This window comes from Fringilla coelebs, assembly GCF_963513975.1.
Source record: "Fringilla coelebs genome assembly, contig: SCAFFOLD_391, whole genome shotgun sequence".
In the NCBI taxonomy this organism is placed as follows: Eukaryota; Metazoa; Chordata; class Aves; order Passeriformes; family Fringillidae; genus Fringilla; species Fringilla coelebs.
In genome coordinates this window covers 6758-19630 of record NW_028167289.1, presented here as the reverse complement: position 1 = coordinate 19630, position 12873 = coordinate 6758, and the positions used below count along the sequence as shown (strand labels likewise).

Genomic DNA, 12873 nt, shown 5'->3' with positions numbered 1-12873 from the left:
ATTTCCCTTTTTCCCACCTTTCCCCACCTGATCATGTTGGGGAGCACCCCCAGCTCGTCCAGGAGCCCCCCCAGCCTCTCCCGGACCTGGCGCCGCTTCCGCAGCCTCAGGAAAATTCCCAATTTCTGACCCCAAAATCCCATTTTTTACCCCCCAAACCCCATTTTTTTTCCCAAAATCCCAATTCTGCACAATTGTCTCCCCAAAATCACATTTTTTGGGGGTTTATATCCCCAAATCCCCCATTCTTGGCCCCTAAAATCCCATTTTTGGCTCGAAAAATCCCATTTTTGGCCAAAAAAAATCCCGTTTTTTTGTCCTGAAATCCCATTTTTTCACCCCAAACCCCCTTTTTTTTTTAATTTTTCCCAAAATTCCCATTTTTTCCCCCAAATTTCATCTTTCCCCACCTGATCCTGTCAGGGGCACCCCCAGCTCGTCCAGGAGCCCCCCCAGCCTCTCCCGGACCTCCCAGGCTGCAGAAAATTCCCAATTTCTGACCCCAAATCCCATTTTTGGGGAATTTTCACCCCAAAATCCCATTTTTCCCCCAAAAACCCCTTTATTCCATCCCCAAACCCCATTTTTTCACCCCAAAATCCCATTTTTTTGGGGTCTATGTCTCCAAAACCCCTATTTTGGCCCCTAAAATCCCATTTTTGGCTCCCGAAATCCCATTTTTTGGTCCCAAACTTCCATTTTTTCGCCCAAAAACCCCATTTTTTTTTTAATTTTCCCCAAATTTCCCTTTTTCCCACCTTTCCCCACCTGATCATGTCGGGGGCACCCCCAGCTCGTCCAGGAGCCCCCCCAGCCTCTCCCGGACCTGGCGCCGCTTCCGCAGCCTCAGGAAAATTCCCAATTTCTGCCCCCAAAATCCCATTTTTTACCCCCCAAACTCCATTTTTTCCCCCAAAATCCCAATTCTGCACAATTCTCTCCCCAAAATCCCTTTTTTTTGGGGTTTCCATCTCCAAACCCCCCAAATTTTGGCCCTTAAAATCCCAATTTTGGCTCGAAAAATCCCATTTTTTTGTCCCGAAATCCCATTTTTTGGTCCAAAAATTCCATTTTTTTCGCCCAAAAACCCCATTTTTTTTTTAATTTTCCCCAAAATCCCATTTTTTCAGATTTTTCCCCACCTGATCATGTCGGGGGGCACCACCAGCTCGTCCAGGAGCCCCCCCAGCCTCTCCCGGACCTCCCGGGCTGCAGAAAATTCCCAATTTCTGCCCCAAAATCCCTTTTTTTCCCCAAAAATCCCAATTCTGGACAATTCTCTCCCCCAAATCCCATTTTTTTTAGGTTTCCATCCCCAAATCCCCCATTTTTGGCCCCTAAAATCCCAATTTTGGCCCCTAAAATCCCATTTTTGGCTCCTGAAATCCCATTTTTGGCTCAAAAAATCCCATTTTTTCACCCCAAAATCCCATTTTTTCACCCCAAGACCCCATTTTTTTGGGGTTTTTCCCCCAAATTTCCCTTTTTCCCCACCTGATCATGTCGGGGGGCACCACCAGCTCGTCCAGGAGCCCCCCCAGCCTCTCCCGGACCTGGCGCCGGTTCCTCAGTCTCAGGTTCATGGCCCCGGCCTGGCCCTGCAGCGCCCGGATCTCCCAGCTCAGCGAGCTCAGCGAGCTCTGGAACGAGCCCAGCATCTCCTCCATCCGCTGGGGACACGGTGGGGACATTTAGGGACAGTTTGGGGACAGTTTGGGATTTTTGGGGATTTTTTTCCCGGGGTTTTGGGGCTTTTTTTGGTGATTTTTGGGCATTTTTTGGCCATTTTAGGGCATTTTTGGGGATTTTTTTTTAGCATTTTTGGGACTTCTAGCTCAGTTTGGGGACACTTTGGGGACACTTGGGGACATTTACAGACAGTTTGAGGACATTTGGGGATAATTTGGGATTTTTTGGGATTTTTTGGTTTTTTTTCCCGGGGTTTTGGGGCTTTTTTTGGCCATTTTGGGGCATTTTTGGGGGATTTTGGGGCCGTTTCGGGGCTGGGCTCTCCCAGCTCAGCGAGCTCAGCGAGCTCTGGAACGAGCCCAGCATCTCCTCCATCCGCTGGGGACAATTTGGGGACAGTTTGGGGACATTTAGGAACAATTTGGGATTTTTTGGGATTTTTTGGGGTTTCTTTCCCGGGGTTTTGGGGCTTTTTTTGGCCGTTTTAGGGCATTTTTTGGGATTTTTTGGGTGATTTTTAGGGGATTTTGTGGCTCTTTTAAAGGGATTTGGGGACAGTTTGGGGACACCTTTTGGGGACAGTTTGGGGACCATTTGGGATTTTTTTTGGGATTTTTTGGGGTTTTTTTTCCCAGGATTTTGGGGCATTTTTGGCCATTTTGGGGCATTTTGGGGCCGTTTCGGGGCTGGGCTCTCCCAGCTCAGCGAGCTCAGCGAGCTCTGGAACGAGCCCAGCATCTCCTCCATCCGCTGGGGACAATTTGGGGACATTTGGGGACATTTAGGGACAATTTGGGATTTTTGGGGATTTTTTGGGATTTTTTTGGGGCTTTTTTTGGTGATTTTTGGGCATTTTTTGGCCATTTTGGGGCATTTTTTGGGATTTTTTTAGCATTTTTCAGACTTCTTGCTGAGTTTGGGGACAGTTTGGGGACACTTGGGGACATTTAGGGACATTTGGGGACACTTAGGGACAATTTGGGATTTTTTGGGATTTTTTGGGGTTTTTTTCCTGGGGTTTTGGGGCTTTTTTGGCCATTTTGGGGCATTTTTGGGGGATTTTGGGGATTTTGGGGCCGTTTTGGGGCTGGGCTCTCCCAGCTCAGTGAGCTCAGCGAGCTCTGGAACGAGCCCAGCATCTCCTCCAGCCCCTGGGGACACGTTGGGGACAGTTTGGGGACATTTAGGGACAATTTGGGGACAATTTAGGTTTTTTTGGGATTTTTTCCCGGGGTTTTGGGGCTTTTTTTGGTGATTTTAGGGCATTTTTTGGGATTTTTTTTCGCATTTTTGGGAGTTCTTGCTGAGTTTGGGGACAGTTTGGGGACACTTGGGGACATTTGGTGACACTTGGGGACACTTTGGTGCCCCTTGGGGACATTTGGGGCCCCTCTGGAGCCATTTTGGGGCCATTTGGGGCCATTTCGGTGCCATTTGGGGCCATTTTGGGCCATTTTGGGGCCATTTGGGGCCATTTTGGGGCCATTTTGGGCCACTTGGTGCCGCTTGGTGACACTCTGGGGACACTTTGGTGACACTTAGTGACACTTTGGTGACACCAGGGGACACCTGGTGCCCCTTGGGGACACTTTGGTGACATTTGGAGCCTCTCTAGAGCCATTTTGGGGCCATTTTGGGCCATTTTGGTGCCATTTGGGGCCATTTTGGGCCATTTGGTGCCACCTGGTGCCTCTTGGTGACACCTTAGTGACACTTGGTGACACTTGGGGACACTTGGGAACACTTGGTGACACTTGGGGACATTTGGTGACATTTGGAGCCTCTCTGGAGCCATTTTGGGCCCATTTGGGGCCATTTTGGGGCCACTTGGGGCCATTTGGGGCCATTTTGGGCCATTTGGTGCCACCTGGTTACAATTGGTGACACTCTGGTGACATTGGGGACACCTTGGTGCCACTCTGGGGACACTTGGTGACACCTGGGGACACCTGGGGACACTCTGGTGACATTTGGTGACACCTGGTGCCACTTGGGGCCATTTGGTGACACTCTGGTGCCCCTTGGTGACACTTGGTGACATTTGGTGACACTTGGGGCCATTTGGTGACACTCTGGTGCCCCTTGGGGACACTCTGGTGACATTTGGTGACACTTGGGGCCATTTGGTGCCACCTGGGGACACTTTGGTGCCCCTTGGTGACACTTGGGGACACTCTGGTGACATTTGGAGCCCCTCTAGAGCCATTCTGGGGCCATTTGGGCCCACTTGGGGCCATTTGGTGCCACCTGGTGCCCCTTGGTGACACTTTGGTGACACCTGGTGACATTTGGGGACACCTGGTGACACTCTGGTGACACCTGGGGACATTTGGGGCCCCTCTGGAGCCATTTTGGGGCCATTTGGTGCCATTTGGGGCCGTTTTCGGACCATTTGGGGCCACCTGGCGCCACTTGGTGCCCCTTGGTGACACTTGGGGACACCTGGGGACACTTGGGGACACTTTGGGGATGCCTGGGGACATTTGAAGCCACTCTGGAGCCATTTTGGGGCCATTTGGGCCCATTTTGGGCCATTTGGTGCCACTTGGAGCCATTCTGGGGCCATTTTGGGGCCATTTTGGGCCATTTGGTGCCACCTGGTGCCCCTTGGTGACACCTTAGTGACACTTGGGGACACTTTGGGGACACTCTGGTGCCATTTGGAGCCTCTCTGGAGCCATTCTGGGGCCATTTGGGGCCATTTTGGTGCCCCTTGGGGCCATTTTGGGACCATTTTGGGCCATTTGGTGCCACCTGGCTACAATTGGTGACACTCTGGGGACATTGGGGACACTTTAGGGACACCTGGGGACACTTTGGTGACATTTGGTGACACCTGGGGACATTTGGGGCCCCTCTGGAGCCATTTTGGTGCCACTTGGGGCCATTTGGGGCCATTTTGGGGCCAATTCAGTGACATTTGGGGCCATTTTGGGGCCATTTTGGGCCTTGGTGACACTCTGGGGACACTTTGGTGACACCTGGGGACACTCTGGTGACACTTGTGGACACTTTGGTGCCATTTGGAGCCCCTCTGGAGCCATTTTGGGCCCATTTGGGGCCATTTTGGGCCACTTGGTGCCGCTTGGTGACACTCTGGGGACACTTTGGTGACACTTAGTGACACTTTGGTGACACCAGGGGACACCTGGTGACACTTGTGGACACTTTGGTGACATTTGGGGCCCCTCTGGAGCCATTTTGGGCCCATTTGGGGCCATTTTGGTGCCACTTGGGGCCATTTTGGGACCATTTGGGGCCATTTGGTGCCACCTGGTTACAATTGGTGACACTCTGGTGACATTGGGGGACACCTTGGTGCCACTCTGGGGACACTTGGTGACACCTGGGGACACCTGGGGACACTCTGGTGACATTTGGTGACACTTGGTGCCACCTGGGGCCATTTGGTGACACTCTGGTGTCCCTTGGTGACACTTGGTGACATTTGGTGACACTTGGGGCCATTTGGTGATACTCTGGTGCCCCTTGGGGACACTCTGGTGACATTTGGTGACACTTGGGGCCATTTGGTGCCACCTGGGGACACTTTGGTGCCCCTTGGTGACACTTGGGGACACTCTGGTGACATTTGGAGCCCCTCTGGAGCCATTTTGGGCCCATTTGGGCCCACTTGGGGCCATTTTGGGCCATTTTGGGGCCATTTTGGTGCCATTTGGTGACACTCTGGTGACATTTGGTGACATTTGGTGACATTTGGGGACATTTGGGGACACTTGGGGACACGGTGGGTGTCTCACCTGCAGGATGGCGTCGCAGGCGCTGATCTGGTTGTGCAGCTCGGCGATGTTCTCGCTCTCACGGATGTCTGGGGGGTCAAGGGACACCTGGGGACACCTGGGACAGCTGGGGACACCTGGGGACAGCTGGGGACACTGAGGGGACACCTGGGGACACCTGGGGACACTGAGGCGACACTGACAGGACACTGAGGGGACATCTGGGGACACCTGGGGACACCTGGGGACACTTTGGGGACAGCTTGGGGACACTGACAGGACACTGAGGGGACAGCTGGGGACAGCTGGGGAGAGCTGGGGACACCTGGGGACACCTGGGGACACCTGGGGGACAGCTTGGGACAGCTGGGGACAGCTGGGGACACTGAGGGGACACTTTGGGGACACCTGGGGACAGCTTGGGGACACTTTGGGGACAATTGTGGAGAATTTGGGGCCAAATTTGGGGATTTTCGGGGATTTCACCCTTGGGGACACCCTGGGGACACCTTGGGGACACCTTGGGGACACCTTGGGGACATTTGGGGACACCTTGGGGGATTTGGGGACCATTGAGAAGAATTTGGGGTCGAATTTTGGGGACTTTGGGGCCAAATGTGGAGATTTTGGGGTGAAATTCTGGGGATTTTTTTGGGATTTCACCCTTGGGGACACCTTGGGGACATTTGGGGACACTTGGGGACAATTTGGGGACACTTTGGGGATATTTTTGGGGATTTGGGGACACTTTGGGGACAATTGAAGAGAATTTGGGGCCAAATTTGGGGATTTTGGTGCCAAATTTTGGGGATTTTTTTGAGATTTCGCCCTTGGGGACACTTGGGGACACCCTGGGGACCCTTGGGGACACCATGGGGACAATTTGGGGACACTTTGGGGACATTTGGGGACACCTTGGGGGATTTGGGGACCATTGGGGAGAATTTGGGGCCAAATTTGGGAATTTTGGGGCCAAATTTGGGGATTTTGGGGCCAAATTTTGGGGATTTTTTTGGGGATTTCACCCTTGGGGACATTTGGGGACTTTGGGGACACTTGGGGACAATTTGGGGACACTTTGGGGATATTTTTGGGGATTTGGGGACACTTTGGGGACAATTGTGGAGAATTTGGGGCCAAATTTTGCGATTTTGGGGCCAAATTTGAGGATTTTGGGGGATTTTGCCCTTGGGGACACCCTGGGGACACCTTGGGGACACCCTGGGGACATTTGGGGACACCTTGGGGACACCTTGGGGCCATTTCTGGGGGATTTGGGGACACTTTGGGGACAATTGTGGAGAATTTGGGGCCAAATTTTGCTATTTTGGGGTCAAATTTGAGGATTTTGGGGGATTTTGCCCTTGGGGACACCCTGGGGACAATCTGGGGACATTTTGGGACCATTTGGGGACCCTTGGGGACAGCTTGGGGACAATTTGGGGACACCTTGGGGGATTTGGGGACCATTGTGGAGAATTTGGGGCCAAATTTGGGGATTTTGGGGCCAAATTTGGGGATTTTGGGGCCAAATTCTGGGGATTTTTTTGGGATTTCACCCTTGGGGACACCTTGGGGACATTTGGGGACACCCTGGGGACACCTTGGGGACATTTTTGGGGATTTGGGGACACTTTGGGGACAATTTAAGAGAATTTGGGGCCAAATTTGGCGATTTTGGGGCCAAATTTGGGGATTTTGGGGCCAAATTCTGGGGATTTTTTTGGGATTTCACCCTTGGGGACATTTGGGGACTTTGGGGACACTTGGGGACACTTTGGGGACACTTTGGGGATATTTTTGGGGATTTGGGGACACTTTGGGGACAATTGAAGAGAACTTGGGGCCAAATTTGGCGATTTTGGGGCCAAATTTGGGGATTTTGGTGCCAAATTTTGGGGATTTTTTTGGGGATTTCGCCCTTGGGGACACTTGGGGACACTTGGGGACACTTTGGGGACACTTTTGGATACAGTCCTGGATCGAGGCCCTCTCCACCTCCTGCAGCTCCAGCTCCACCTGCCGCGAGTACTGGCGCAGGTCCACGCCCTGCAACGAGTTTGGGGACACTTGGGGACACTTGGGGACAGTTTGGGGACATTTGGGGACAGTTTGGGGACATTTAGGGACAGTTTGGGGTTTTTTTCCCGGGGTTTTGGGGCTTTTTTTGGCCATTTTAGGGCATTTTTTAGAATTTTTGAGACTTCTTGGTGGGTTTGGGGACATTTGGGGACATTTGGGGACACCTGGGGACACTTGGGGACACTTGGGGACACTTTGGGGACATTTGGGGACATTTGGGGTTTTTTTCCCAGGGTTTTGGGGCTTTTTTTGGCCATTTTAGGGCATTTTTAGGACATTTTTTTAGCATTTTTGGGACTTCTTGGTGGGTTTGGAGACACTTGGGGACACTTGGGGACACTTGGGGACACTTGGGGACAATTTGGGGACATTTAGGGACACTTTGGGGACATTTGGGTTTTTTTCCCAGGGTTTTGGGGCTTTTTTTGCCTATTTTAGGGCATTTTTTTAGCATTTTTGGGACATCTTGGTGGGTTTGGGGACATTTGGGGACATTTGGGGACACTTAGGGACATTTGGGGACACTTTGGGGACATTTGGGGACACTTTGGGGACATTTGGGGACACTTTGGGGACATTTGGGGACATTTGGGGTTTTTTTCCCAGGGTTTTGGGGCTTTTTTTGGCCATTTTAGGGCATTTTTAGGGATTTTTTAGCATTTTTGGGACTTCTTGCTGAGTTTGGGGACATTTGGGACACTTGGAGACACCTGGGGACATTTGGGGACACTTGGGGACAATTTGGGGACATTTAGAGACAGTTTGGGGTTTTTTCCCAGGGTTTTGGGGCTTTTTTTGTCCATTTTAGGGCATTTTTTAGGATTTTTGGGACTTCTTGGTGGGTTTGGGGACACTTGGGGACACTTGGGACACTTAGGGACATTTGGGGACACTTGGGGACACTTTGGGGACATTTGGGGACATTTGGGGTTTTTTTCCCAGGGTTTTGGGGCTTTTTTTGGCCATTTTAGGGCATTTTTTTAGAATTTTTGGGACATCTTGGTGGGTTTGGGGACAGTTTGGGACATTTGGGAACACCTGGGGACAATTTGGGACATTTGGGGACACTTGGGGACAATTTGGGGACATTTAGGGACAGTTTGGCTTTTTTTCCCCCGGGGTTTTGGGGCTTTTTTTGGCCATTTTAGGGCATTTTTAGGGATTTTTTAGCATTTTGGGACTTCTTGCTGAGTTTGGGGACATTTGGGGACACCTGGTGACAACTTGGGGACATCTGGGAACAGTTTAGGGACACTTTGGTGACATTTAGGGACGGTTTGGGTTTTTTTCCCCAGGGTTTTGGGGCTTTTTTGGCCATTTTAGGGCATTTTTAGGGATTTTTTTAGCATTTTTGGGACATCTTGGTGGGTTTGGGGACACTGGGGACACTTTGGGGACATTTTGGGGGCATTTTGGGGACACCTGGGGACACTTGGAGGCTTTTGGGGCCATTTTGGGGCCATTTCAGGGACTTTTGGGGCCATTTGGTGCCACCTGGGGACACCTTGGGACCATTTTGGGGCCATTTTGGAGGATTTTGGGGCCGTTTGGGGACTCACGGTCTGCAGCGCCTCCTGCACCAGGGCGTCCTCCAGGTTCTCCTGGATGTGCACTGGGAAAAAGGGGGGAAATGGGAAAAATGGGAAAAATTTGGGGAAAAATGGGAAAATTTGGGGAAAAAATGGGAAAATTTGGAGAAAAAACAGAAAAAAAAGGGAAAAAATGGGAAAAAATGGGGGAAAAGGGTGGAAATTGGGGAATATTGGCGCCCCCCCCCCCCCATTGCTGCCCAAATGGTTTCGTCCGGCCAAGCCACGCCCCCTCCCAAAGACCACGCCCCTTCCATTGTGGGTAATTAGCATCCAGCATGACAGGAAACCCACATAAGGCCATGGCCACGCCCCCAACAGACTATAAATATTCAAATAAGGTCATGGACACGCCCCCCTGCATACCGTATGTAAATGAGTGCAATGGACACGCCCCCAGAGGCTGTCACACACACCAAATTCAGCTGCAGGCCACGCCCCTATCAGGCCACATGCACCCAAATAAGGACATGGCCACGCCCCTGGGAGGTTACATGTAAATGAGTTCAATGGACACGCCCCCCAGCAGGCTACCCACATGCAAATAAGGGAAATGGACACGCCCCCGTGAAGGCTACACACACCCAAATAAGGTCAAGGCCACGCCCCTTTGCGGCCTCACCTGCACCCAAGCCACACCTCAGGGTGTTGGCCACGCCCACTTTTACATGCAGGCCCCACCCCTTCTGTGCCTGCCACCCGTCCGGACCCCGCCCCCTCATTAAGCGTTAATTACCCCGCCCCTTTCATGGCCCCGCCCCTCTCACCATCCACCTCCTCCAGCTCCGCCCCCTCCAGGTCCAGCTCCGCCTCCAGCTCCGCCTCCAGCGGCGCCTCCATCGCCGCCACCTGCGGCACAACCGCCTCAGGAACCGCCGCGCCCCCCTCCGCGATCCCGGAACCCCCCCGGTTCCCCTCAGAAAAACCCCAAAAAACCCCAAAAAACCCCAAATAAACCCAAAACCGCCCCGGGATCCCCCAAACCGCTCCCGCCGCCGCCGCTACCTCCGCCTGCGCCGCCATCTTGCTGACGCACGGCGTGCGCGTGACGTCACTTCCGCCTCCTTCTTCTCCCGGCCGAGCTCCGAGGACGCCGCAGCCATGGTGAGGACCCGGGCGGGATCCGCCGCCATCGAGGCGAGGGGAGGGCGGCGGGCGGCGGGAAGGGCGCGGGGCGATGGCGGCGGCACCGAGGGAGGCGGCGGGGCGGGGAGGGAGCGGCGGCGAGCGGCGATGGCGGCGGGAGGGGCGCCAATGTCCGACCCCCCTCCCCTCAGGTGTCATGGCGGCCTTCGCTCCCCTCACGGCGGGGTCGGCCCGGAGCGGCCCCAAAGCGTCGCTAAAAAGCCGCGAGCCGCTCCCAGAATTATCACAAAAACCACCCTAAAACTGTCCCCAAGGTGTCCCTAATCCCTGCCAGGTGTCCCCAATCCCCTCAAAGTGTCCCCAGAGGGTCCCCAAGCCCATCCAGGTGCCCCAAGTCTCTAAAAAATGACTCAAAATCCCCTGAAATTGTCCCCAACGCCCTAAAACTGTCCCCAAAGTGTCCCCAAATCCCCGAAAATCCTCCCAAATCCTTCTGGAATTTTTCTCAACCCCCCCAGAAGCCATCCCGGCGCTGTCCCTGCCCCGATGTCCCCAATGTCCCCTCAGTCCCTGCTGTCCCCACGGTCCCCTCAGTCCCTGCTGTCCCCTCACTGTCCCCAATGTCCCCTCAGTCCCTGCTGTCCTCACTGTCCCCAGTGTCCCCTCACTGTCCCCAATGTCCCCTCAGTCCCTGCTGTCCCCAGTGTCCCCTCAGTGTCTCCAATGTCCCCTTGCTGTCCCTGCAGTCTCTGGTGATCCCTGAAAAGTTCTACATGTCCCCTCAGTCTCCAGTGTCCCCCAATGTCCCCTCAGTGTCCCCTGAGTCCCTGCTGTCCCCAATGTCCCCAGTGATGTCCCCAATGTTCCCTCGTTGTCCCCACAGTCTCTGGTGATCCCTGAGAAGTTCTCGCTGTCCTCACTGTCCCCAGTGTCCCCTTGCTGTCCCCAATGTCCCCTGAGTCCCTGCTGTCCCCACTGTCCCCAATGCTGTCCCCAATGTCCCCGTGCTGTCCCTGCAGTCCCTGGTGATCCCCGAGAAGTTCCCAGTGTCCCCACTGTCCCCTCAGTGTCCCCTCACTGTCCCCCCAGTGTCCCCTCAGTGTCCCCAATGTCCCCTCGCTGTCCCCGCAGTCCCTGGTGATCCCCGAGACGTTCCCCAGTGATGTCCCCACTGTCCCCAATGCTGTCCCCTCGCTGTCCCCTCACTTTCCCCAGTGCTGTCCCCAGTGTCCCCTCAGTGTCCCTGTGCTGTCCCCTCAGTCCCTGGTGATCCCCGAGAAGTTCCCCAGTGATGTCCCCAGTGTCCCCTCGCTGTCCCCAGTGTCCCCTCAGTGTCCCCAATGTCCCTGTGCTGTCCCCGCAGTCCCTGGTGATCCCCAAGAAGTTCCCCAGTGATGTCCCCTCAATGTCCCCTCACTGTCCCCAGTGCTGTCCCCTCACTGTCTCCAGTGCTGTCCCCTCAGTGTCCCCAATGCTGTCCCCTGACTGTCCCCTCAGTGTCCCCGCAGTCCCTGGTGATCCCTGAGAAATTCCCAGTGTCCCCAGTGATGTCCCCACTGTGCCCAATGCTGTCCCCAGTATCCCCTCAGTGTCCCCTCACTGTCCCCAGTGTCCCCTCGCTGTCACCTCACTGTCCCCGTGCTGTCCCCTCAGTCCCTGGTGATCCCCGAGAAGTTCCCCAGTGATGTCCCCAGTGTCCCCTCACTGTCCCCAGTGCTGTCCCCTCAGTGTCCCCAATGTCCCCCGTGCTGTCCCCGCAGTCCCTGGTGATCCCCGAGAAGTTCCCCAGTGATGTCCCCAGTGTCCCCTCACTGTCCCCAGTGTCCCCTCAGTGTCCCCAATGTCCCTGTGCTGTCCCCACAGTCCCTGGTGATTCCCAAGAAGTTCCCAATGTCCCCAGTGATGTCCCCTCAATGTCCCCTCACTGTCCCCAGTGATGTCCCCAGTAATGTCCCCCTCAATGTCCCCTCAGTGTCCCCAATGTCCCTGTGCTGTCCCCACAGTCCCTGGTGATTCCCAAGAAGTTCCCAATGTCCCCAGTGATGTCCCCTCAATGTCCCCTCACTGTCCCCAGTGCTGTCCCCTCGCTGTCCCCTGACTGTCCCCTCGCTGTCCCCGCAGTCCTTGGTGATCCCCGAGAAGTTCCCCAGTGATGTCCCCAGTGTCTCCCTCACTGTCCCCAATGCTGTCCCCAGTGCTGTCCCCTGACTGTCCCCTCGCTGTCCCCTCAGTCCCTGGTGATCCCCGAGAAGTTCCAGCACATTCTGCGGGTGCTCAACACCAACATCGACGGGCGCCGCAAGATCGCCTTCGCCATCACCGCCATCAAGGTGACATGGGGACACTGGGGACACTGGGGACACTGCCAGTGACAGCCTGAGGGGTGGGGGACACTGCCAGGGACACTGGGGACACTGCCAGGGACAAGGCTAGGGGGTGGGGACATTGGGGACACTGCCAGGGACACTGCCGGGGGGTGGGGACACTGCCAGGGATCGCCTTCGCCATCACGGCCATCAAGGTGACATGGGGACACTGGGGACACTGGGGACACTGCCAGTGACAGCCTGAGGGGTGGGGACACTGCCAGGGGGGTGGGGGACACTGCCAGGGACACTGCTAGGGATCGCCTTCGCCATCACCCGCCATCAAGGTGACATGGGGACACTGCCAGGGACACTGCCGGG

At 54.7% G+C, this 12873-nt stretch overlaps 1 protein-coding gene across 1 annotated transcript in view; it reads right to left on the bottom strand.

Annotated features, from left to right (window-relative positions):
- The window catches only part of VPS52 (VPS52 subunit of GARP complex), a gene marked incomplete at its 3' end in the record, with an annotated part of 28389 nt that extends 18262 nt beyond the window's left edge, over positions 1 to 10127 (bottom strand). The window contains exons 1-6 of the mRNA XM_084227544.1: positions 10106 to 10127; positions 9868 to 9949; positions 9071 to 9123; positions 7403 to 7478; positions 5451 to 5518; positions 1495 to 1670 (exon numbers count right to left, since the gene is read on the bottom strand). Coding sequence (XP_084083670.1) covers positions 1495 to 1670; positions 5451 to 5518; positions 7403 to 7478; positions 9071 to 9123; positions 9868 to 9949; positions 10106 to 10123 — 473 coding nt within the window. The remainder of the gene's footprint in view (positions 1 to 1494; positions 1671 to 5450; positions 5519 to 7402; positions 7479 to 9070; positions 9124 to 9867; positions 9950 to 10105) is intronic.
- Positions 10128 to 12873: the final 2746 nt, after the last annotated feature.